Here is a 26869-nt window from a genome sequence, read left to right as displayed (position 1 = left end):
GTTTTTTTTTTTATGTGTAATACAGGTCAAATAATGGTTGAATTAAAATGCAGGCTCTGTTTTTTATAAACCCATTTACCAAAGAAATAAGAAAGCAGACTATGAACTGTTAAGATGTACAAAGGGTACTAGAGTTCATCTGATGAGAGACATGTTAATTAAGGGGCGGAAACCTCCCCATGATGGAAACGCAGCTTATTAAAACCCGCAGCAGATTGAACCTGAAAGCAATCTGTAGAGGGAGGCTGAGGTGGAAGGGCCGCGTGCAGAGATGTGGTCAGTCTTTTTCCTGTTCCTGTCTTATTTGGACGGAGAGCTCGTGAAAGGTGATCTCCTGGGCCAGCCTTTAGATGCGGACAAGGAGAGCAAGGTGGTCTTCCATGCGCTCAACCACGCGCTCTGCGTAAAGACCCTCAGCGCCGGCCAGTACAGCCTCCAGCAGGTTTCTGATGGGGTTCAGGTGGTCCAGTCCGTGCGCGACCCTGCCGGCCGGCTGATCCGCTGCTCCGTAAGCGCGAACGAGACTCAGGTCAGTGCCTTCATGCGCTCCTGTAGACTTGGGCTCACAGAGCAGATCACCGGGACCAGCGGAACTACCGACACCGAGCTGAAGTTAACCGGCTTAGCCGAAGCCAAGGCGAACTGCGAGCAGCTGCAACCAAAGGATGCAACAGTGGTGCCGGCGCATGCGCAGAACCGGGAGGAGAGTCAGGTCCCTGGCGCTGGTGGAGCGCAGAAGCTGCGGAGATCCAAGCGGGGCTTCACATATCCCGGGACTCTGTGGTGCGGCGCGGGGAACATCGCTGAAAACTATGATCAGCTCGGTAAGAAGCTGAAAAAATATTTTTACATTTCACACAATTATCTGAACTTTCTACTCCTTACATTTAAAAATAGCTTCACTCTTATTTCATTTTAGCTTATTTTTATTCCGGCTTTTCATAATTCAATAAAACCCCTATCCAGATAGAGCAAATCTGATTATAAACCCTATTAGTTTATACTGTGATCCGTCACACCTGCACACGTCACGCCCACACTCCAGCAAGAACATAGCAGATGTATGTAGTCTAGTATGAAGATGATCCGCTCAGAGACTCAAGAGAACTCCAGACAAACGCCCAACTAAGCTGTAACTTTAATTTATTTACATTCTACTAAAATACATTCATTTACAATGTTCATATATGCAGCTAAAACAATTAACAGCCCAGTGCATCCCAAATGTATCAACAGTAACATTTAAATATAACATTATAGTGATTATGGCTTTTAGAAAAATGTGTTAAGCTTTAAGTAGTTTTGAAACCAGTACTTTTGCACTTTTACTTAAAGAGTGAAAAACTTCAGTTGATGCTTTAACTACTACAGAAGTATTTTAAACCCTAGTATCTATACTTTACCTATACAAAGTAATAAATTGACATACTTTTTACACATTTGGATGTTTGTGTGGAGATCAGTATATCTGACCTTTTGATTAATTTGTCTGCAGGGGAGTTTGCAGAAACTGATAAGTGCTGCCGTACTCACGACCACTGCCCACACGTCATCCATGCCTTCTCCTCCAACTACGGCTATACCAACTTTAAGTGGCATTCACTTTCACACTGCGACTGTGACAATGCGTAAGTAAAATGATACGATATGATATAATACGATACATCTTAAAAACAACCAGTTTCAGTTTAAAATCTTCTTGTTAAACATATTACAATAGAAAAAACACTCCTAATTATAAAATATGATACTTTCTTTACTGGTTCCATTGAGAATAGTGATTAAAGAATGTAATTCAGGTTGTAGATTCATGTTTATAAAAGTGTAGAGGACAGTTTAGAAGCTTGACAGTACAATGAAATACATTCTGATCTTCTGAGATTTCATAACATGGTATTTCATTTTTGCATGTACAATGATTAAAAAAAATGTGCAGACTACTATGAATGTAAATATAATGTAATAGCCCAGTAAAAGCAGAAGACCAAAAAGGAAAAACTTTTGTCTTCTCTATCCCTTGATTTATTTTAAAATTCAATGAATTAAAACATTTAATGAGAACAATGTCCGTCTCCCGCAGGTTGAAGAAGTGTCTGAGGGTGGTTAATGACACTTCATCACGGGTGGTGGGCCAAGCTTTCTTTAATGTGATTGAAGTTCCCTGTTTTGAATTCGCCTTCGAGGAGCAGTGTGTTGAGCGCCACTGGTATGGAGTGTAAGTACAAGGCTTTATAATTGACCTTTTTTAACCTTGCAGAACAATTCCACAAAACTTTACGTCCTAAGTGATTCTTATTGTGTCTTTCTCTTCATTGTGAAGGTGTAAGAGATATGACCAAGTGCCGGTTGCAGTGATCAGGGAATCAATACCCTATGACTTTGGGGGAATAGAGGTTATTGACGTGTTGACCCTGGCTCCTCCTAAGAAGAATCCCACAGAGCTGGATGAAGATGATGAGGACAAGAAAGCAAAAGAGCAAAGCTCTGAGAGCACAACGCAGTCAAGCTTCACGGGATCCAAATCCAAAAGCAGTTCCCCAGAAGAGCCCTCCCTCACAAATGTGGTCACGGCTGCTGAAGACTTCATCAAAGTGCTCGCCACTGTGTCCACCTCCCAGAGCTCGTCTGCAGACAATGGCAAAGGGGAGGCACAAGCCTCAGAGAAGAAGCGGAAGAAAAATGCTGGCAAAAAGAAGAAGGATTCCAAGAAGAGAAGAGGGAAGGGAAAAGGAAAAAAGAGAAAGCAGAATGCAGATAAGGTTGCAAAGGCTGAGGAGGTAGTTGTGGGCAGTCCTTCTGCTAACAGGTCAGAGGAGGTCATCAACAAGAATCATTTTGTGGAAGATCCTGGTCATTTTGATAGGGTGAGCAGCAGTAACAATAATGGTAATGGTAATTTCATGGCTGGTGAGTTTGATTCTGGGTTAGATAAAGAGCATTCCAACAAGATGATGAGGGATGAGCATCAGAGGATGCCTGAGTCTGAGGAGAGTGAGGATGATATGTCTGCAACACCAGAAAATAATAAAAAGCAAAAAGAAGAAGAAGAAGAGATGCTTAAAACCCAAAAACAAATCAAGAAAACAGAATCTGTACAGGTTTCACCCACAGTTAAACCCAAAAGCTCTAGGCTAAGACAAAGAGCGGAAAGAAAAAGGCATAGACATCTAACTCCAACTTCCATCCCTTTAGAAACCGCCCTGGACAATAGAATGGGAGAAGATAACACTCTACTGAGTGCCACTGAAAGCACCAGCCTAGCAGGTCAGACAACCCGCAGTCCCATCAGTCCAGCAGGGGAGGAGGCGCCACATAGCTTAGAGTACCAAAGTGAAAAGGGATCCGCATTTATTGCCACCACACAGAATACACCCATTGTTGCAACCAAAAGGCTGAGGTCAAGACAAAAAGGGGGGAGGAAGAGAAGCAGGAAACTCAGTACTCCTTCCCCATCGCCAGAGAAGTTCCTCACGCTTTAGCAGCAGAAGAACCCTCAGTGCTCACAACTGACTCAACTCAGGTACCAACTGCTGACCCATCCCTCGAACCACCACAGAGTTTGTCAGAAAGACTTCAGCACAATAGGCTGGAGAACCTTGAAGTAAGTTTGTCTGGCGAAGCCTCAGCCAAAAACAGACACCTAAGGTTTCAAAGCACTATGAACATAAAGAAACCTCAAAACCCGTTACCCCCTACAGAAGACACAAGCTACAAAATCAAGCTCACCACCATTTCCAGAACCACGGTATTCCCATCATTACCTGACACAGACTTACAAAGTTTGCCTGAGACAAAGAATGCTGCAGCAAGCACCGGGCAGATGTTCCCTCTTTTTTCACAAACTAGCACTCCTTTACACTCTAAGAAAAGTGAGTACAGATTTGTACTTAAAAGGGTACAAAGCTTGTCGCTGGGGCTGTACCTTATACTGAGGTACAAAAAAGTACCTTTCAGTGAAAGTCCTTTTTTGTACCCATGGTTTTTGTGCCAGTAAAGATTATAAAGATTATAAACATTATCATTAACTAAATATGGCTCAAAAACTTGATTATCCAAAATTGTCTGGCTTTCAAATAAAAAAAATGTGCAATTAAAATATATATTGTTTATTAGTACAGTGATGCAGAATACTGAATGTACCTTTTGGCTGGTTAAATGGTACAAATCTGTACTTATTGCTGTTAGAAATGACTTTGTACTTCAGAGGGAACAAATCTGATCCTGTAAAGACCAATATTGTACCTTTGAGGGTACAATTATGAAGAGTGTACCTTTAAGTACAAAAAAGTACTCCTATCGTACCTCTGTTTTTTAGAGTGTAGTGTCGCTCCTCCAAACCAAAGCGGCCAAGAGAAAAAGATCAAAAGAGATGGATGATAAGAAAAGAAGGAAAAACAAAGACACTGAAACCTAAGTTAAGCTAAGACATTTGTCAGTGGAATTCAGTATCTTAGAATGTAGCCTGTATCATGATTTATCTTAAAAGTTGGTACAATAATAAAATAAATTTTCTTCTCCATCATTTTGTAAAATCCACTGCTTGCAGAACATTTTTAATTGTTGCTTAATAAAATATGTTCAAAACAAAGCTTTTTGTCAAGTTTCTCGCCTAACTTCCATAAAAGATGTATTTTTTTATTCTTGACATATCTCCAAAAGTATTGGAACATTGAGACTAATCCATTTATTTCTGCTGTAGACTGAAAACATTTGGGTTTGTCATTAAATGATGAACATTTTAGCTTTTATTTTCAAGTATTTTCATCTTGATCTGATACACAGTTCAGAAGATAGAACTTTCTGTCTAAAATCACACATTTTTTTACAAGCAAAAGAAAAGTATTGCAACAGATAAACTTAAAAGAGATTAAAGCAAATCCATAGCTTGCAGTACCTGCATCCGGTCAGTGACCCACTGTTACTTAGTACACCAGTGACGACTTTCATCTTCAGGACATTCCAGTACAGTCGTTCTGGCTATGGACAATATTTGTGCTCTAATGGTTCTGATTGATTTCTCTCAGCTCTCAGCTTCACAGTTTCTGGTTTTTCACCCAAAGACTCATAGCTCTCTGGTTTTCATATTGGTTACTCCTCTAAGCATAAATGCACAGTCTGCACAGATACAAACCAAATATGAAACTGAGCGTAGATATTTAGCTCTATTGTATTCATTGTTTGAGTAATCAATGTAACAGGACATACCAGGGCAACAAAACACACCTGACAGTCACATAATGTTCCAATACTTTTGCTCAACAGCAAAATGGGTGGGTTCTGACAGAAGGTGCTATCTTTTGAACTGGGTATCAGATCTAGATTTGATCCAAAAACCTGAAAATAAAAGCTGAAAATTTAAACCTGAATGTTTTCAGTTTACAGCAGAAATAAAGGGATTGGTCTCATTGTTCCAATACGTTTGAAGGGGACTGAATATATATATATGTATATATATATATATATATATATATATATATATATATATATATATAAATTCCTGCAGTGTTGCAGTATTGAATGCACCATTTTGCACCACATATCTGCACCACACTGGGTCTTTTTACTACAGCCTTTGTTCTTAGCAGACTTTGGCCCTCCCAGTTCTTTGCCAGGAACTCGGGGCACTGAGTGAAAAAGGGTCACATTCCTTGAAAAAGGATAATCTGGTTTTGGTGCCTCCTACTAGCCCTACAATTTTCAGTGAGCATCTGGAGCACCCGGTGCTGCAGTTCAAATCTCCAATCAGCTGATAGTCACATGGTTTTGCTAAAAAAAAAAAAAAATCCAGATTGGACTTTAGTAGAGTGCAGGAGAACCCAGTGCTCTCCAGACTGGTCTTGGTGATTTAATAATTTTAATCAAACACTAAAATCACATCCACAAGAAAATGTTCTGACTAAATGGGGGAGGAAGAAAAATGTAAATACAGCAAAAATACAATAAATACAAAGATTATTCAAATCTTTATTATCTAATTCAGCTAATTACATAATCAAAAAAGTTTAAAAAAAGGAGCAGAAAAGAAACATAGTCTGGCTGCAGAGCTCTACTGTGAGACAGAAATGATGTATGGGTTGGTGCTCGATGCAGAAACATACTGAATACAGTATTGTCTTCATGCGCTATCAGTTAGCATTAGCAGAAATACTAGCTTCCGTTGTGCTCAGAAGCGCAAAAAGAAAAATGGATGAAGCTTTTTTTGTATTATAGTATAAAATAATTTTTCAGAGTGTTTAGAAAGAAAATATGTTTATTTAATTAGCCAGTTACCTTGCTGGATGTGTTAAGTTTAATCATTTTCTAGTAATATGTGTATTAAAACTATAGGCTAGCTTGTTTTTACTGTTAGATTTTGCCAGGAATGATTTTGAAGCTCATCAGTGAATAACATAATGTCTTACTTAAAAAAAATAAACTTTCCGCACATTTCTCTGCTGTGAGAATAATCTTATGTTAACTAAAAGTCCTGAGTTTCTTTATGATATAGATATCATTAATTATGATGAAGTCCTGAAAGCATTGTAAAGTATTTCGGCTGATTTACAGACATTAATAGGTTGTATCTCTTTGGAATTTTAAGGTTCTGCTTTCCGAGCATTTCATTTTAAAATAAGTTTTGTATACTGGGCGCAGTGTGGAATGATGATTGAGAGATTGCTGGTTCGAATCCCAGTCATGCAGCTTGCCATCAGCTGTGGGAGCCCCGAAAGAGCACAACTGGCCTTGCTCCCTCTGGGTGGGTAGATGGTGCTCTTTCCCCAAATCACTTTTAGGGTGATGTTAATCGGCACAAGGTGTCTGTGAACTGATGTATCGAAACCAATTTGCTGCACTTTCCTTTCTTTTTTATCTCATTTGCTTTATATCTTAATTTAAAGTCAGATTTTTCTTTATTCTTTATTATTCCCTTCCTTGTGTATTGGCTTTGCTTCATTGTTAATGAGGGCCACCTTCAATGTACTCAGAGTTGAAATAATAAAGGTTGATTGATAGATTGGTCGATTGATTGATTAAACTAATAAATACAGATTTTAAAAAGAGCTCCATGTTTGTGAGCATCATTTTCGTGCCCACAGTGGAGGCGAGCCTCAGACTGCTATGGGCCTCACAGTGGATCGGCATCCAGAATGCGACATATCCTCTTAAATCCATTCTAATTAATGTCCCACAGCGGGGAGGACTGCTAATAGGAAATACCAGGCATACGATTATTCAAAATATGGCCTGAGGAGAAAAACCACACCTTCTTCTTCTCGGCTCCGCCCACAGAGCCTGGCTGTGCTCAGCACTTTTTCAGTCTTTCTCAGAGCTGCTCAACAATGTTCACTTCTATTCAGACTCATTCACAGGACAATAGTCCAGCTTTCAGATGATCTCAGCAGCATGAAATAGTACATGAAGTTGTGAACAACTGGCGTTCTACCAGAACGGGATCAGTTACAGAGAATAAAAGACTAAAAGACACTTTAATGCTGGCTGAACACACAGAAGCTGTGTGGTGGGAAGGCTCACCAGGAGCGAGGTTAAGAAGGTGAAAGCTGAAGGCTCCTGCTGAGACTTTATGATAAGTTTTCATGACCGTGTTTCAATCTCTATAGCGAGGGGTCAGTCTAGGACAGCAGCATGATGACTGAAAAGTCTGAAGCATGTCAACATTAATATATTAGAGTGTTTATCTCAGTCCAAAATGACTACAGGGAGTAATCAACAAGAATTATATGTGTACCATTCAGTTTTACTGTTTTTCTGGTTGATTAGGATCAAACCAAGCATGAACTGTAGACTTTTGTTAGAGTGTTGTACGATTCTGTAGCTGAGCGGCTCCGTCTGACCCTCACGTTTCAAACTGGCACACAGCCACTGTGAGACAATAAGCACTTCATGCTTCCCCCATCAGCCTGGAACACATTCCCACTGCATTCATACTAGAATCTGTTCTTTATACACGAGTGAGAAAGTAGCACAGACACCCAACATCCAACACTATCTCAATATAGTAAAGTACAGAATGCTACAGAATAACTACTTGTAGTCAAAAGCAAAAGTGTCAAAACTAGTGTTTAAGGATGAACTTAAGCTTTTTCCCTTTAAGTAAAAGTATAAAAGTACTGGTTTCAAAACTACTTAAAGTATAAAAGTAAAAGTAAAAAGCCACAGAGTCCTATAGTGCACTACACACTCTCCCTAAAACACATTTTTTCTAAAAGCCATAATGACTATATTGTTATATTAAAATGTTAATGTTGATAAATGTGGGATGCAGTAGGCTGTTTTCTGTTTTAGCTGCATACATGCCTATTGTAAATTAATGTATTTCAGTAGAATGTAAAAATATTAATGTTAAAACTTATTTGGATGCTGTCTGGAGTTCTCTTGAGTCTCTACACAGATCATCTTCATACTAGACTACATACGTCTGCTACGTTCTTGATGGAGTGTGGGGGGGTGGGGGGGATGGGGCGTGACGCGTGCAGGTGTGATGGATAACAGTATAAACCAATAGGGTGTCGGAATGGTTTATGTTTATACTTCTCTACATCCAATCACAATCAGATTCACTCTATCTGGATGGAGAGATTTATCTGCATAGGGGTTTTATTGAATGATGAAAAGCCAGAATAAAAATAAGTTGAACTGAAATAGGAGTAATGAGGATATTTTTAAAATATAAGGAGGAGAAAGTTCATATAATTGTGGGAAAATGTAAAATGATCACTTCAGTAAAGTATAGATAATCAACATTTCTACTTAAGTAAGGAAACTGCAGATTAAATGGCAACTGAAATCTGAAACTGAAATCTCAGAAAATGGTTCATTATTACCTGTTGCTCAGCACACTCTGAATTATGCTGTTAGTCATCTAGACCAGATGCTCAGCTATAACTATAAGCTCATCGCTGAGTCACGAACACATCAAAGGTCATTTTATAAAGATAACCACCATTTCACCCCTACTGATTCATTTATCCTGCCTCTATAATCGTGATCTGGTTATTTAGAAGTTGTGTTTAATGTGGAGTTCTGCTGCTTTTATTGTTACCAACCCCTCAGAAGCCAGACTGTGCTGGAGGAACGGAACTTAAAACTTTAATCGTGAGCTTAAAATGACTTCAGTGATCAATAACAAGAGTTTAACCAGAGTTTAATATAATAAAAATATATGGATGAGCATATCAAGGCAAAATGTTTCAATTGTTGGACTTAGTTGCATCTCCTAAAAACATTATTATTAATGTTAATGTTGGTAGAAGAAACAGTAGTAGAAGTAATAATAATTTTAAAAATAATAATTGTCAAAATATACATTTTAAAATTACAGTGCATACATTTAAAAAACATTAAAAATGCAATTTAACATAACAATGACAGACACATACAGTGTAGACATATTATAAATTATAAATTACACATTAAGAAGTGTTTTGGATGCTTTATGTAATGGTGCATTCATGAATCCATGTGGCACATGAAAGAGAGCAAAATAACATTGATTTATATATAAAAAAATGTATAATATAATCAACAAGTTTCATTCTTTATATACAGCTTTCTCCTTGCATCAGTCGGCACATTTTACCCCTAATATAATAATTAATGCCTAATAACTTTAATAATTAATATCTATCCATTATGTTAAAGCACTGAAATTACACAGGAATAGCATTCATGAGTCAAGGTCAGATATATTGTCCTCGTCATCCTGCAGTTCATACATCCAACATGATAAAGACATTCTACTGTATGTTAAAAAAACAACTGTTCCACAGACCTCATCTGTATATCTCCAATCTGGAAAGAAAGAAAAACACACTGCTTTTAACATATTAAATTGCAGGTCCAGTACAATAATTTTGGGCGAGATCAAATAAGCCTATGCTGTTTTATTTTTGTGTTTTGTATGAACAGTACCAAGCTTGGCCACCAGGGGAGCGCTCAATAAAAGAGCAAGAATGAGCTTGACCTAGAAAGAAGTTCAGGGCTCCTCCCCTTTCATGACCTGGAAAAACAGCCTGCTCAGCCCAATCCAGCACCTCCAAATCTGTTTCGGTTTGTTGCTTGCGTTTCGTTACTGTTTTACATTTATCTTTAGGAAAGTGTAGGGGGTGCGTTCCATTTTGTTTGACTCCATTTTCCAGTTTTGGTGGCAGTGAGTTAGAATAGTTCCATGCATTTTGATTTCTTTAATGTCAGGTTTATAACAGTCAATGTAAAAAAAACAATTCTGTAGTGTAGTGGAGGTATAAACATGATTACCTGAACATGTGGAGGAGAACTCAGAGCATAAACCACAGCACTGGCAACATCACCAGCCTGAAGACACTAAAACACAACAGCAGAATTAATACTAATTCTTATTACTGAATTTTAATAGGAGAAAAAAAAAATACGTATATTTCACCTCTTTATATCTGTATGTAGCTGCAGCTTTCTCTGGGTTTTCACTGTAGAGCCGGTTAACAAATTCTGTTTCCACTAGACCAGGAGAAATACACTGCCAAAAAAAAAGAGCACTAAACATCAGATCTTTATAAATTAGACTCAATACTGAGTAGTTATCTAGATATTACACACAAACAGTTCATGCTTGAAGTAGTAAAAAAGAATGTTCTTTTCTTATTTTGTACATTACGTCAGTCACACCACACTCTTAATTGAGAATCATATTAGGGCTGAGCGATAAAGATCAAAAATAATATCTTGAATGTTATCTCAATATTTTCTCTGAATGCTGATATACGATATACAGGTGCATCTCAAAAAATGGAATATCATAGAAAAGTTACTTTATTTCAGTAATTCAGTTCAAAATGTGAATTTTGTATTTATAAGCTTTATATATATATATTTTTTTAAGCTTTTATTTGTTTTATTGTTGATGACCCAGAAAAACACCAAAATCAATGTCTTAGAAAATTAGAATATTATATAAGACCAATTGGTACTTTTGTCAGTGTGGGAAGCGTGCCAAGACCTGCTGGAAAATGAAATCCGCATTGCCATAAAAGTTGTCCGTAGAGGGAAGAATAAAGTGCTGTAAGCTTTTTTTCCGGCAAAACACTGCACTGACTTTGGACTTGATAAAACACAGTGGATCAACACCAGCAGATGACATGTCTCTCCAAACTATCACTGATTGTGGAAACTTCACACTAGACCTCAAGCAGCTTGAACTGTGAGTCTCTCCGCTCCTCCTCCAGACTCTGCTCCCTTAATTTACAAATAAAATGTAAAATTCACTGATGATCAGTGATGGTTAAGAGTTGGTCTTACTGTAGCTCGTATGTGGCTCTTGGCGTCCCTCAGTTCCTGTCGGAGGCCCTCAGTGAGAGCGGTCACAGCGTACTTGGTGGAACAGTAGAAGTGCATGTCGGCTAAGTGCACCACCTGGTGTCCACTCGTGCTGAAACACAATGACGATCTTTAATCTCTGAGCAGATGATTTTAATTCTAACTGACGTGGAAGTGTATAAACATGTAAAACATTTATATACCTGTTTATGTTAATAATGTGTCCATCATCCACATTTCTCTCTTTCATGGACTGATACGCTTCACGAGTGCAGACTGACAGAGCTATTACATTCACCTGTAAAATTACAGCCAGATATAATTAATTTAATTTATTTTATTATTAATATTTTGTTTTTTGATGGTCAAATACAGAGGTTTATCCATGTTTAATATATTTAAATACGTAGATAATAAAAAAGGAAATATCAAAATAAATTATTTCTATAATACTAACCAAATTATGCAAAAGACAACTTTCTTGTTTTTTCTTTCTTGATTTAGTGTAATATTGTCACAACTCTTGTTTTGATTGAGCAATTTTGGTGAATAAAACTCACACTGGGCATGTCTTTGCCTCCTCACTCACCATCATTTTGTACTCACTCCCCACAGGCTACCTTAACCCATCTGAAACGCGCAAAAGGCATGTACTAATTCTCTTAATCAATCATTGGTGTGGTTAATTTTGGGCGTAACATAAAATAAACCAATCAGTGTGTCACTTGTCATTCTCTTTAAGAGCCAGGTGTGCTCTGATTTTTTAGGATTGCTATTATAACGGTGCAGCTACCTTGATGTGTCCAACACTTCTCAGCAGTGGAAACTGACTTATTTACAGGAACAGCAATATTATGTTATTTAGTATTCTGTTCATTGTAGATATAAAAGTTTGGTTTGTGCACTGCTGCATGTCCATGTGTGAGCGGGGGTGTATGTCGTCGCTGTCCAATGAAAAACAAGTATGTCCATATTGGTCAATTTTTAGTTTACTGCATAATTTGAACACACAAACTGCACCTATTTCTTGATGAACGGACCAATAGAAATACTTAGAAATAACCTGAAATAAACTCATTTTACATTGACTTCTATTGAAAGTTTAGAAGGTTTTTTTCTCTCTCCCTCCTGTAAAGTTGCTGTTTTGGAGATATATGTTTTTCATTGAACAACAATGATGTGAAGTGTGCCTGTGTTGCCAAGATAGCAATGAATGTCTGACTGTTGACATCTGTCTAGGTTGTATTCAGTCAGTGGAGCACCTGTCTTTTCCATTTCCAAGATAGCAATACACCAGAAATTTACCTGAAAACACTTTATTTCCAAAACACCACGCCCATCAGTGTAGATACAATATATTTAGAAGCACTGTTGCGATTTACACGATGCAGGCAGAACGAATTAAAGTAGACTGTTGGCGGGTGTAAGATAGCAACGAGCATTGCGAAGCCCCTTACACAGGGTGTAACAATAAGCCCAATAAATGGTAACAGCAATTCAGCTAGTGCAGAAAATAAACACCCAGTTTCAGTACTCATTTAGGGTTGGACTTTGTAGTAAATGGGAAATGCAAGATATTAGATTTAGTATAGATTTGCTGTGGTTATATGGAAACTTAATTAAGAAAACAAAACAAAACAAAACAAAAAAAAAAACAGATTTTGGCCTTTCTCATACTAACTGAGCCACATGAGGCCGTTTACTCCTTACATCAATCATGGTTCTCCAGCTGCTGGTTCTTCCAGTCAGTAAAGGTTCTGGTAGAGCTAATCCAGCATTATTGATTAACACATCGACGCCCTGGTGTGAGGATTTGATTGCAGAGAACATGTTTATAATCTCCTCCTCCACAGTTAGATCACACTTGTATGGAATCAGAGTTCCGCTGAATCCGGATCGAGCGCATTCTGCTGCCAGTTTCTGGAAAAGAGAAAAAACTGAACATTAATGACTTTCTGTGTCTGAGACTTTGTTAGAGGTTATTATAGAAAATACACTTTCATGAATGATTACAATTCTTTAAACTCTTTTCACTTTGTTTTCAGTTCATCTGAATTTCAGTTTCATTGGATTTAGAGGTCACATATAGAAGAATATAGTCACTGTAAAGCAAGGTGGTGGATGTTTCTTCTAGATAGATAGATAGATAGATAGATAGATAGATAGATAGATAGATAGATAGATACTTTATTGATCCCGAAGGAAATTTAGCAGCCAGTAGCAATTACACAACACAGTACAAACAATACACAGTACAAACAAACAATAAGTGTAGTACAATACACTTATTGAGGGATAAAATTCTAAATTGAGACTTAAAAAAATATATACATAAATATATAAATACAAAAAAACTATAGAAAGTGTGGAAGTAAACAGTCGTAGATATGAGGTAGTGCAGTAAAATAATAAACTAAGTATAGGAGGTATTAGTAGATATGACTATTAAACATAAACATAAACATGTGCAAGTATTATATTTAAGTTAGGTGCGTAGTGTAGTGTCCAGGGGTGCAAAAGTACAGGATGTACAGTAAAGTGTCCCGGAGTGCAAATGTACAGGATGTACAGTAAAGTGTCCAGAAGTGCAAGTGTACAGGATGTACAGTACAGTGTCCAGAAGTGCAAGTGTACAGGATGTACAGTACAGTGTCCAGAAGTGCAAGTGTACAGGATGTACAGTACAGTGTCCAGGAGTGCAAGTGTACAGGATGTACAGTAAAGTGTCCAGAAGTGCAAGTGTACAGGATGTACAGTACAGTGTCCAGAAGTGCAAGTGTACAGGATGTACAGTACAGTGTCCAGAAGTGCAAGTGTACAGGATGTACAGTACAGTGACAAGTGTCCAGGAGTGCAAATAAACAGTATATACAGTAAAGAGGCAAAAGAGTCTCAGGGTGTAGATGTGTATGGTGTTTTTCCAGTACAGATTAAGAAAGCACATATGAGCCTTGTTTCTCATCTGTCTTCTCTCTTCCGGCTCAGATTAAGAAAGCACATATGAGCCTTGTTTCTCATCTGTCTTCTCTCTTCCGGCTCCACTGGGAGGAGTTGAAGAGTCTGATGGCTCTCGGGACGAACGATCTTCTCAGTCTGTCCGTAGAGCAGCTCTGTGACAAGAACCTGCCACTGAAACTGCTCCTATGATCCATGATGATGGAATGTAATGGGTGACCATCATCATCCATGATGGAGAGTAGTTTGTGCAGTGTCCTCCTCTCTGCCACCGTTACCACAGAGTCCAGCTCCACGCCAACCACGGACCCCGCACGCCTGACCAACTTGTTCAGACGCATCTCACCCCTCTTCTTCATGCTTCCTCCCCAGCACACCACAGCATAGAAAAGACAGCTGGACACCACAGTCTGATAAAACATCAGCAGGAGCTTCCGACAGATGTTAAAAGACCCCAGCCTCCTCAGGAAGTAGAGCCGGCTCTGTCCCTTCCTGTACAGGATGTCTGTGTTGGCTGACCAGTCCAGCCTATCATCCAGATGCAGTCCGAGATACCTGTAGGTCTTTACCATCTCCACATCAACTCCCACAATAGATACTGGCTGTGTGGGTGGCCTGGCTCTGCGGAAGTCCACCACCATCTCCTTGGTCTTGGAGGTGTTCAACAGCAGGTTGTTCCTATTGCACCACGCCACAAAGTCTTCCACAAGGTGTCTGTACTCCTCCTCCTTTCCTCCCCGTATACATGCCACAATGGCAGTATCGTCCGAAAACTTCTGCATGTGGCATGTCTCAGAGTTGTACTGGAAGTCTGAGGTGTAGAGTGTAAAAAGGAACGGGGAGAGCACAGTCCCCTGTGGTGCTCCTGTGCTGCAGACCACAGTCTCTGATGTACAGTCCTTCAACCTGACATACTGAGGTCTGTCAGTGAGGTAGTCTGTGATCCAGGAGACCAAATATGGATCCACCTGCATCCCCACCAACTTGTCTTTCAGTAGGAGAGGCTGAATGGTGTTGAAAGCACTGGAAAAATCAAAGAACATGACTCTCACAGTGCTGCCTCCTCTGTCCAGATGAGAGTGGGTCCGGTGGAGAAAGTACAGTACGGCATCATCCACTCCCACTTTCTCTCTGTAGGCGAATTGCAAGGGGTCCATTGCATGTTGAACCTGGGGTCTGAGGTGGTGTAGAAGCAGACGTTCCAGGGTCTTCATGATATGTGATGTAAGAGTGACCGGCCTGAAGTCATTGAGCTCACTGGGATGCGTCTTTTTGGGTACTGGAACCAGGCATGTTGTCTTCCACAGTGTGGGGACCCTCCCCAAATGCAGACTCAGGTTGAAGATGTGCTGCAGGGGAGCCCCCAGCTCAGCTGCACAGGACTTAAGTAGTCTGGGACACACTTTGTCTGGGCCAGCTGCCTTTCTTGGGTGGAGTCTCCTAAGTTCACCTCTAACCTGGTCAGCAGTGAAGGTGTGCAGAGGGGGAGGAGGAGGGGGGGCTACAGTGGTGCTGGTGGTCAGGACAGCTGAGTGTGGGGAGTAGGGGGGAGCGGGGGCTGAGTTGCTTGATGAGATGGGGGGGGGGGGGGGGGGGGTGGAGGAGGTGTCTACCAGAGCTGTAGGGTCTTGAACAGGGCAGTCAAACCGGTTGTAGAAGGTGTTGAACTCATTGTCTCTCTCTACTTCACCATCTGCAGCACTGTCCATCCTCTGCTTACAGCCAGTGATTGTCTTCATTCCATTCCATACCTCCCTCATGTCATTTTCCCTCAGCTTCTGCTCCACCTTCTTCCTGTAGGACTCCTTGGCCTCTCGCAAATGGGCTTTGAGCTCCCTCTGTACGCTCCTAAGCTCCTCCTGGTTGTTTTCTTTAAAGGCCCTCTTCTTCTTGTTTAAAAGGTCAAATTGTCAAAGTATCTCCATTCATTATTCAGGTAGAAGTATAGATACTAGGGTGTAAAATACTTTATTAATGTCTGCAGTACGTAAATGATTACAACAGTCAATGTGGCACATATTACATAATAACCATTATAATCAGGGTCATAAACTATACATTACACAGCAAAATCAACAGCTAGCCAATTAACAGTCCACATAAACCTAAACCTGGATTCTTATGTGAATGTCCTGTTCCACCTTAAAAGCTGAAGACATTCAGAACCTGAAATAGATCTTCAGCCTAAGTCACCTCAGCAGCATTTAAGGTGAAAGGGTAAATTAACAGCATTCAAGGTGAAAGGGTAAATTATGAGCATTTAAGGTGGCATGGTAAATTAACAGCAGTTAAGGTGGAATAATGGTATGTTTTAATTTACATGTGTTTGAAATCATTAAAAATGTTTTTTTCCAGATATGAATACTGTAAATTCTTTGTAATATTAAATAATGTAGGTAAGATATATAAAATGTTATGACACCCCTAAACTGTTGTTTTTACCCCTTCAGGGGGTTCAATTCTTCCCTCAATACCCCCGTAATTAATGGCCTGAATTGCCCTCCTTTTTTCCACATAAATGCACATTTTGTCACAGAATCCCGTCAATGTTTAGACATAATCTGTGTCCAAATCTCACAAAACCTGTGACAGAAGTTAAGCTGTGCAGCAGGTGATTGAATAACCAGCAGCTGGTTATTTAGCAACTACAGTACATGGGATATTTTTGGGGTGAGTTTGGGATAAGGTGTTGATCAAACCCTTATAGCAGTGTCTTAAAATAACAGTAGAAAGTCTTTCCTGGACAGTAGAGACAGTTGCTCCAACAAAAACATGATCAAGTGAATGAGGATGTTTCCCAATACTTTTATCTATATAGTTTACTATATGGTGGGAAAACAGTAGTACTATGTTTTCTTACTGTCTAAATTAAAATAAATTGAATTTTCTATAAAAAAAACTTTTTTTTCCACAATTTTAATCAACATGCATTGACACGGGTCAAAATATGTCCATGTGTGTATTTTCCAGCACAGTTAAGTATATATGGATCTATAGCTCCTCTGGTAGATCTGGTATCTGAAGAATATCCTCAGGTATCTCACCTCTATCTTGTCCACGCTCCTGGCGCAGCCCACCACCTTCATACCGTGCTGAACGAGCTCCTTCACTACAGCAGCTCCGATCCCCACCGAGGCTCCAGAGACCAGAGCTACCCTGCCCTTCCAGCGCTCCATCACACAAACTCCCTCACACACCTCCACAAAACACCTCCACAACACTCACTACACCTCCACAACACTCACTACAGCACAGAACTCCCTCACTACACTCCCACAAAATCCCCTCCAACCAAGAAACTCACTACAACACTCCCACAAGACACCTCCAATGGAGAAACACCCTCCAACACACCCACAAAACACCCTTTCAACACAGATATGCCATCCAACGCCTCCATAAAACTCACTACAGACCACTAACACCTCCAGAACACTCACTACAACCCTCCAACACCTTCACAACACTCACTACAGCACAGAGCTCACTCCAACAAACCTACAAAACACCCACCAACCAAGAAACCCCCTCCAACACAGAAACACCTTCCAAAACTCCAACAAAACCCCCACCAACCAAGAAACGCCCGCAAACACTCACACAAAAAACCCTCCAACACAGAAACACCCTTCAACAAAGAAACACTCTCCAACACCACCACAAAACACCCTCCAAAACCCCCACAAATCAGCCTTTAAGAAAGAAACACCCTCCAACACCTCCACAAAACACCCTTCAACAAACACCCTCACAAAACAGAGAAACTCCCACCAACCAATAAACCCCCTCCAACACAGAAACACCTTCCAAAACTCCCACAAACTCCCCTCTAAACACAGAAACACCCTCCATCACCTCCACAAAGCACCCTTCAACAAAGAATCACCCTCACAAAACTCTCTTCACCAAGGAAACAACCTTCAACACCCCCACAAAACACCCTTAAACACAGAAACACCCAAACAAAACACCTCCAACACTTCCATCACACACAGAAAACATAGAAAACTTCTCCTGTCTCTATTCTCACAGGAAACCTAAAGCCTCTCCTGAAAGTGTTTTCAGAGTTATCTAAAGGGTGAGGGAGAAAGGGGGTGTGACTGTTTCAGAGGTTGCAGGGTTTAGAGAAGAACCGGATTAAAGATTGAACCTCATTTGGATCTATCTGTACAAACACTGCAGCTAAACGCTGAATCATTTCCAGGGCACTGAACGGTAAAACACAAGAACATCTAAACTGGGCACGAATGGTCACATTCATGACCAAACTCCTGCTGTGGAGAGAAGTTTAATACAAAACATACATATAAAAGCATATGGTTAAATCAATGTTAAATCAATGTTGAATCAATGGAAAATCCATGTGCACAAATAAATCAATTCTGATGTCTGAGATCAACATTGTTTAAATGCATTTGCAATGGAAAAAATGAACAGTGACCCAACATAGTCTTTTTGCTGTCTGCTGAGACTTGAGCGAATATTTTTGGCAATTTAGTCAATATAGTTCAATCAGCTGAGAAAATTTCATTAGATATTAATCCCCTTAAAATTGTTAGTTGTCTCATGTTTCTCAGCACACACTGTTATCTGTGCCTGACCTTCTCAGATCAGCTTGTTCTTTTCAAGTAGTTCAGTTTTAGGAAGTGAAGCTGTTTGATAAGACGACACAATCTCACAGCACATGATGCTGTTCGTCGTCTAGACCACTATAACTATAAGCTCAGTGCTGAGTCACGAACACATCAAAGATCTTTTTTTATAAAGATAACCATCGTTTAACCCTTACTGACTCATTTATCCTGCTTCAATAATCATGATTTGGTTATTTAGAAGTGTTTAATGTGGAGTTCTGCTGGTTTTACTCTGTTAAACCCCTCAAAAGACAGACTGTGCTGGAGAAACGGAAGCTGACTGTAAATTCATCAGCAAGTTAATTGCTTCAATTATCAATGAACACACAAGAGCTTTATTTTATTGGAAAATGAGTGTATAGACTGTTAAACTGTTTGTACATTTCAATGAAACAGCATCATAATGATATAATGATTATAAAAATATATAATTAAGTCAGTTTTCATGGAAAAAAGCTTGAAATAATAGTCAACTTGTATGCCACCTTTAAATTTAGAATCAAAATCTCCTCCATAAGTATTGGAACAGTCAAGTGGATCCATTTATTTCTGCTGTCAACTAAAAACATTTGGGTTTGACATTAAAATATGAATTATGAAACAAAAGGTCAACATTTCAGCTTTTATTTCTGGATCTGATACACAGTTCAGAAGACAGCACCTTCTGTCTTGTGAGAAAATTTATTGGAACAGATAAACTTAAAGCAAATTAAAGTGAATAATACTTTTTGCAAATGTTTGCTGCATAAAGCCTGTGACCCACTGACATCACTAACCTTCTGCATTCATCTTGGTGCAGTAAATGTTTGTTATCAGGTAAAATGCATGCTCTATTGGGTTTAAGCCTGGAGACTGACAAGGTCAATCTAAATCCTTCCACTTCTTCCCACTGTTGAACTCCTTTGCAGTTTTCACAGTGTGTTTTAGGGTCATTAAAACTGCATAATAAAGGATCTCTCACTCAGTTTGTTTGCATCTTTCATAAAATTGACAAACAAAAATATTTCAATGAAGATTAATGAACTCGTCCCAGAAAAGCCATGTAAGCCTTATTTAACCTCATTCCATATGATCTACAGGATTCTTATCTCTCGAGCTCATCATCATTTACAACTTCCTACTAATTATTAATAGTACTGAAATCACACAGGAAGCGTTTATTTTATATGGTAATCCCAAACCAAACTGGATTCATATAAAGAAATATATTCTATCCCAGTCATCTGTACAGCAAAGAGATTCCACAGTCAGAGGGCCAGATCTCTTCTGTCTATTAATCCACCTGTTCCACAGGCCTCATCTGTATATCTCCAATCTACAGAAAGAAAGAAAGAAAGAAAGAAAGAAAGGGATGCCATAAATTAAGTAAATAAAAAAGAAAAGAAAAACAGAATAGCAGAAAAAGGTATAGAAAATAATAAAATAGAAAAAGAAAGGAAGATATAAGGTAGAAACAAATAAAGAAAAAAGTATAAAAAAGATAAAAGACAGAAAGAAACAGAAACAGTAATGAAAAGAAACAAAGATGTTCATAGTAAGAATAAAATGGACAAAAAACAAAGAAATTAAAGAAAGAAAGAAAGAAAGAAATAAAGAAAGGATAAAAAGAAGAAAGATATAAGATAGAAAGAAATACAGACAAAAGGAATGAAAAGAAACAAAGATGTCCATAAAAAATAGAAAAAGACACAAAAAGAAAAAAAGGAAGATATAAGATAGAAAGAAACACAGAAAAAGGTAATGAAAAGAAACATTTTTATGTTCATAAAAATAATAAAATAAAAAAAGACACGAAAGAAAGAAAGAAAGAAAGAAAGCAAAAAGAACAAAGAAATATATAAGATAGAAAAATACAGAAAAAAGGAATAATAACACAAACATTTTTTATGAAAAGATAAAAATGGAAAAAAGAACACAAAAATTTCACTCTTTATAAGACTGGTATAAAGATGATTACCTGAACGTGTGGAGGAGAACTCAGAGCATAAACCACAGCACTGGCAACGTCACCAGCCTGAAGACACTAAAACACAACAGCAGAATTAATACTCACTCTTACTACTGAACAAACAAATAATAAAAAACGTTGTAGATTAATATAGTACAAGTTTGGACACCTTATATTGTTTTTTCCTACATTGTAAATTAATACTAAAGTAATCGATCAGACTATGAACACATACGGAATCATGAAGCAACTAAAAAGTGTTAAACAAACCAAAATACTCTGTGAAGCATTTAGGTGCTCTCATCTGGGGTGCTGTTAACTTGTAGATCCTGTTCTGTTCTGATGAGTGCCAGTTTCATCATTATAATATTTTTGAAGTTCTTTGTGCTGACTGCAGTTGAGTCATATTTTCAAATTTCCTGAAATTCTTCTTTTAGGATTGATTGACCTTTATTTTTACTTAAAAATCTTTTTTTTTTTACTTAGTAGAATAGTTCTTGCCATAATATGGATTAGAACATTACTTAAATAGAGCTATTCACTGTATACCAACTCTACCTCTTCACAACTTTACAACTGATGCTCTCAAACACATTAAGAGGCAAGAAATTCAAGAAATTAACTCTCGATGAGTTCAGCACAGCTGTTAATTCAAAGCCATTCCAGATGACTCTACCTCAAAAACCTGACTGAGAAAATAAATAAATATATTTACCTTTATACTTCCGTACGCAGCTGCAGCTTTCTCTGGTTTGTCACTGTAGAGCCGATAAGCGAATTCTGTTTCCACTAGACCAGGAGAAATACACTGCCAAACAAAGAGCACTAAACATCAGTGGTTTACTCAAACTAGTTGAGAGCTATTATTCACAAATGGAGAAAACATGGAACACTGGTGAACCTTCCCAGGAGTGACCTGCCTACTGAAATTACACCAAAAGGGCATGGACAACTCATTCAGGAGGTCACAAAAGAACCCAGAACAACATTAAAAAAACTGCAAGACTCGCTTCAGTTTAGGTCAGTGTTAACGATTCAATAATAAAAAGAGACTGTTGACGCAAGGGTGGAACAAGCAAGTTATTAGGTTTATGGGAAAATACTTATTTTTGTTTATAACACAGGACTTGGTTGGTTTGGATAGATTTCTTTCCTTTAATTAATAAATTCATCATTTAATAACTGCTTTTTTGTATTCATCAGGTTATATTTGTCTGACATTAACCCCTTAACAGGCCAGGATTTTTGTCAATTGTCTGCCTGACATTACACCCCTAATCGTGAGGATTTCTATTTAAGCATTACACAAAAAGCTTTAATGGTAGATAAGGAACATTACTAAAAATCATAAGGGGTCCAAAAACTTTTTTCACAGCACTGTATATTTATTGTAATGCTACCTCTACAGTCATTCATAGGGAAACAAAACACACACTAACTGCTTAGTGAAGTGATTTAATACTTCAGAATCTGATTTGATCTAATCTAAAGTCCTCAGTTTAAGTGTTGATCTTACTGTAGCTCGTATGTGGCTCTTGGCGTCCCTCAGTTCCTGTCGGAGGCCCTCAGTGAGAGCGGTCACAGCGTACTTGGTGGAACAGTAGAAGTGCCCGTCGGCGGTGTGCACCACGCGGTGTCCACCCATGCTAAAACACACAGGAGACAACCTTCATCTTCTAGATCTGAGCAGATAAATTGAACTCTAACTGATAAAAACCTTCTGTATAAAGCCTTTAAAACATACCTGTTTATATTAATGATGTGTCCATCATCCACATTTCTCTCTTTCATGGACTGATACGCTTCACGAGTGCAGACTGACAGCGCGATTACATTCACCTGTAAAATTACAGCATAAGATACAGTATAACCTGTATTATCTGATCCATATACAGATATTGATCCTTGTTTCCTGTCAAATTTCAACTTTAAAATTTTGTTATTTTATAATACTGATTAAAATTGTCATAGCACTTCCTTAAAAATATTAATTCCTTTATTAATTTATACACAAAGATGCCACATAATGCATTTATTTAGTATTTTAAAGAAACCGTGTGTAAGTTAAGGAATTTGGGTATTTTTACACTGCAGACGAACAGGACCACAGTTCAGTAGATACAGATTGAGACCACCCCTTTTGATAAGACACAATTTTGGTCTGAACCGTGGTTTGTATCACCTCTTAAACCTGATATTTAGGCATCCCACAATACAAAATTAATATTAATATAAAAAAATATTGACACCACATCAATAATACGATATATATTTTTTTGACATATTACATATACGTATAACTGTGTGAGTCACATGAGGCCGTTTACTCCTTACATCAATCATGGTTCTCCAGCTGCTGGTTCTTCCAGTCAGTAAGGGTTCTGGTAGAGCTAATCCAGCATTATTGATTAACACATCGACGCCCTGGTGTGAGGATTTGATTGCAGAGAACATGTTTATAATCTCCTCCTCCACAGACAGATCACACTTGTATGGAATCAGAGTTCCGCTGAATCCGGATCGAGCGCATTCTGCTGCCAGTTTCTGGAAAAGAGAAGAAAACTGAACATTAATGACTTTGTCTTTGGGTTTGATAGAGGTTATTATAAAAATAAAAAATTTATGAATGATTGTTGTGAGTTCATTTGAATTTCAGGGGTCACATGTAAAAACATATAGTCATTGTAAAGCATGGTGGTAGATGTTCCTTCTAGGCAAATTTGTCAAAAGTATCTCCATTCATTAATAGTATAGATATTAGGGTTTAAATATTTCTGTAATGTCTGCAGTACGTAAATAATGAATGATAAATGATAAACCCATTATACCAGCTAATCAGGTACATGCTATACAATAACCTTAATAGTTAGGGGTCATAAACTATATATTATACAGCAAAATCAACAACTACTCAATCCTGCAGAAACACACACAATACCAGGGGTTGCTATACTTTTATAAACTCAACAGTGACCACTAAAAAACAATTGCGATTAAAAAAGTATCACCACTAGGGGATAATTAATCACTTGCGCTGAGCGATATAACCTCGAAAATATAAATCCTCTTTAACTGAACGATTAATAAGACTGATATTGATGATGACAGCATTATTTTTCAGTACAAGTTGTTTGTGTTGGCTCAGTGTTTAAGTGTCAGGGCCTTGTCACATGACAGGTACCAAGTCCTGTATTTTCCAGCAAAAGTACTAATACCTGCTTTAAAAAACACAGTATCGCTGCTCTTATCGGCCAACACACTAGCTTGACCTAAACCCTATAGAAAAGGTACGAGAGACACCAACCCCAACCATGCAGATGAGCTGAAGGCCACTATCAAAGCAACCTGGGCTTCCAGAACACCTCAACAGAGCCACAGGCTGATCACCTCCATGCCAAACCGCTGCACCGATGCAGTAATTCATGCAAAAGGAGCTCTGACCAAGGACTAAGCGCATTATACTGAACATACTTTTCAGTAGGCCAATATTTCTGTTTTTCTGAGATATTGACTGTTGGTGTTCATTGGCTGTAAGAAGTAAACACTTGAAATAGATCAGTCTGTGTATATATGAGTTTCACTTTTTAAACTGAATTATTGAAATAAATAAACTTTCTGATAATATATTAATTTATTAAGATGCACCTGTATTCATCAAATCTCCCAGCAGCCCAACAGCTAAATCCCTTACCACTGTAAACACAGCAATATCAATATATATATAACAACAACAATTTACAATATACAGTATGAACAACATAAATCGAATTGTGATCACAGGAAAAGAACACTTGCAACTGGATCCTGGAGGTCAAAGTATCTCGTTTATGGTTGGAAACAGACTGGCTTTGATAAACCCAATCTCTGATAGAGATTAAGTACAGCAACACTGAAACAGGTGAGATCAGCAGCTGGTTATTCAGTAACTCCAGTGAAGACTCTATACCCTGTATATTTGATTACAGTCATATACAGAAGTTCAGGTCAAGCTAAAGTCAAGGTAACAGTTTATGGCAAACACTGACAAAATGAACTCGCCTTGAAATACTGTTAGATTCATTTATAGTGTTTAAAAACTCCAGCAGCACTGCTGTATGTGATTTACTCATACCATATGAACAACACACACTAACTCCTCACACCCCACCACTGTGGTGGTCTATCCTGTGGGGTCCTGAGTATTGAAGAACAGGGTAAAAGAAGGATATCAATAAAGTATGCAGGGAAACAGATACAGAACTACAGTCTATAGTACTGCAAACTACAAAGTGCTCCTATATGATCAGTTGAAAAGAAAAATGAATAATAGGTGTACAGAAAAAAGAGGTGGTCATAATGTTATTTCTTGCTATAAGTGCATTAATGGACTGTATTAAACAGGGAATGAGGGTCATGTTCTCTAACAATGTTTACATTTTATTTCTTATGAGTAAATGTTATAGGCAATAACTATTATAGTTGTTTTTTATTGAGATTTTTTAATGCTCTACAGTGCCTGGCTGTTAACATGTTAAAAAAAGTTTTTCTATCTTTTCAATCAATATTTTCGAAATGATGAATTAGAATCAAGGTTTCTGATTGGTTGTGCTGCTGGACTGTATGATCAACTGTCCGTTTAAACTATTAATCTTTTTTTAATAGCCATAACAAGTGCCCTGTGTTTTTAGTGTTTCCTGAAAAACCTCCTGAAAAAATTAGTTACGCAATTATTTTAAGGAACATGTCAATATTCTACATTTTTTATACTGAAGTAACCTAAAGTGTTATTTTCACACTAAAGAAAGCTCTGAACACTTATTTTGTTGCCGCAATATATTATTTAAAATAAATTAAACCTTTTTTTTTCAATGTTTTGTCATAGTACTATAAATATCCTCATCACAAAATTATCTGTTATTTTAAGACCATGTCACCCAATACTAATACAAACTGAGCAGGTTATAGGAGTGTAGAAAAGGCAAGGCTGTGTAGAAATAGCGGGTAAATGATTAATGAAAGAGAGTTGGGTAACAAATGGAGTTTGAAACATGTGTCTGCAGATACAGATACAGATATAGTTCTGGAAGTTCTGCTATGAGTTAAAGTTAGCTGGAGCTTTATTAGAGTGTTTTTTTGTCTCTTTGTGTATTTTCCAGCACAGTTAGGTGTCTGTAGATCTATAGCTCTTCTGGTAGATCTGGTATCTGAAGAAGATCCTCAGGTATCTCACCTCTATCTTGTCCACGCTTCTGGCGCAGCCCACCACCTTCATACCGTGCTGAACGAGCTCCTTCACTACAGCAGCTCCGATCCCCACCGAGGCTCCAGAGACCAGAGCTACCCTGCCCTTCCAGCGCTCCATCACACGAACTCCCTCACACCCTCACACACCTCCACAAAATACCTCCACAGAACTCAGGAATAGTGGAGGAGAGGAGCTCCGAGCTGAAGCACAGAAACACAATCACTCTCCTCAATCACTGAACTGATAAACAGCCACTTCCTCCTAATCACGTGTCTACTTCCAATTCACGCCCTCTACACTTTCACTTACACTGCAGTCAAGTTCACTCCAGAAGTTCCTATAGGGGCTGCGTTCACATTACCAGGCTGAAGTGACTCAAATTAGATTTTTTGCTCAATGTGGCTCAGATCTGATTTTTTCATGGCTGTGTGATAGATTTGAGTCACTTTGGCTATGTTCACATTACAAGCCACACTGCTCAAATCCGTTTATTTGCTCACATCGGATTTGGCTATTTTCACAGTTCACATTCACAAATGTAAGTGACCTGTGTAATGCAAACAAATCTGTCCCGGAAACGTCTCACATCACATGCACACGTTGATACTAAATAAATTAGGGCTGTCACCGTTAAAGTGTTAACGCTCGCTGTTAATTTGGAATCAGTAACCTGTTACTATTTTTTTAACGCAAGGTAATTAAGGCATCAACTTTGACCCCTACTTCCACCGCAATCTGCCCCGCCCAACGCACTCATCTGTTTTCTGGCTGAACGATTGAACGGCGCGCTTCTACAGTGTCCAGCAGTTACATTCTGGT

The 26869-nt window shown here is 38.4% G+C and overlaps 3 protein-coding genes across 3 annotated transcripts; 1 reads left to right on the top strand and 2 right to left on the bottom strand.

The window, feature by feature from the left end:
• The first annotated feature begins 48 nt into the window (after positions 1-48).
• On the top strand, positions 49-4588 carry proca1 (protein interacting with cyclin A1). The gene is made up of 4 exons (XM_007248611.4): positions 49-824; positions 1496-1628; positions 2081-2215; positions 2321-4588. Exons 1-4 carry the CDS (start codon positions 272-274, stop codon positions 3477-3479), a joined length of 1980 nt encoding a protein of 659 aa, XP_007248673.3. The 5' UTR covers positions 49-271; the 3' UTR covers positions 3480-4588.
• A 4533-nt stretch (positions 4589-9121) lies between these two features.
• LOC103021948 (dehydrogenase/reductase SDR family member 11) lies at positions 9122-26331 on the bottom strand. The gene is made up of 8 exons (XM_022669890.2): positions 26197-26331; positions 17289-17441; positions 13000-13209; positions 11493-11587; positions 11272-11401; positions 10400-10492; positions 10255-10320; positions 9122-9789 (listed from the first exon to the last, which is right to left on the bottom strand). The coding sequence occupies exons 2-8, from the start codon at positions 17418-17420 to the stop codon at positions 9745-9747; spliced, it is 771 nt and encodes a 256-aa protein (XP_022525611.2). The 5' UTR covers positions 17421-17441; positions 26197-26331; the 3' UTR covers positions 9122-9744.
• Positions 19487-26203, bottom strand: LOC103043000 (dehydrogenase/reductase SDR family member 11). Its single transcript, XM_022669894.2, has 7 exons — positions 26036-26203; positions 23161-23370; positions 22571-22665; positions 22343-22472; positions 21542-21634; positions 20836-20901; positions 19487-20193 (listed from the first exon to the last, which is right to left on the bottom strand). Exons 1-7 carry the CDS (start codon positions 26165-26167, stop codon positions 20152-20154), a joined length of 768 nt encoding a protein of 255 aa, XP_022525615.1. The 5' UTR covers positions 26168-26203; the 3' UTR covers positions 19487-20151.
• Positions 26332-26869: the final 538 nt, after the last annotated feature.

The sequence above is a fragment of the Astyanax mexicanus genome, chromosome 18 (genome assembly GCF_023375975.1).
Source record: "Astyanax mexicanus isolate ESR-SI-001 chromosome 18, AstMex3_surface, whole genome shotgun sequence".
Classification (NCBI taxonomy): Eukaryota; Metazoa; Chordata; class Actinopteri; order Characiformes; family Acestrorhamphidae; genus Astyanax; species Astyanax mexicanus.
Note: the sequence above shows the minus strand (reverse complement) of the source record. Positions and strands in the feature narration are given on the sequence as shown.

Bases quoted from the DNA above. Each gene is read 5' to 3' on its own strand.
- LOC103043000 (XM_022669894.2), bottom strand. From the start codon at position 26,167: ATGGAGCGCTGGAAGGGCAGGGTAGCTCTGGTCTCTGGAGCCTCGGTG. The intron at 22,666-23,160 runs GTAAGGAGTAAA...GTAATTTTACAG, and splicing joins GCTGGAGAACCATGATTGAT to GTGAATGTAATCGCGCTGTC. The intron at 21,635-22,342 runs GTAAGATCAACA...TTTGTTTGGCAG, and splicing joins AGAGCCACATACGAGCTACA to TGTATTTCTCCTGGTCTAGT.
- proca1 (XM_007248611.4), top strand. From the start codon at position 272: ATGTGGTCAGTCTTTTTCCTGTTCCTGTCTTATTTGGACGGAGAGCTC. The intron at 1,629-2,080 runs GTAAGTAAAATG...CGTCTCCCGCAG, and splicing joins CACTGCGACTGTGACAATGC to GTTGAAGAAGTGTCTGAGGG. The intron at 2,216-2,320 runs GTAAGTACAAGG...TTCATTGTGAAG, and splicing joins GAGCGCCACTGGTATGGAGT to GTGTAAGAGATATGACCAAG.
- LOC103021948 (XM_022669890.2), bottom strand. From the start codon at position 17,420: ATGGAGCGCTGGAAGGGCAGGGTAGCTCTGGTCTCTGGAGCCTCGGTG. The intron at 11,588-12,999 runs GTAAGGAGTAAA...GTAATTTTACAG, and splicing joins GCTGGAGAACCATGATTGAT to GTGAATGTAATAGCTCTGTC. The intron at 9,790-10,254 runs GTAATCATGTTT...CTTTCTTTCCAG, and splicing joins GTTCTCCTCCACATGTTCAG to ATTGGAGATATACAGATGAG.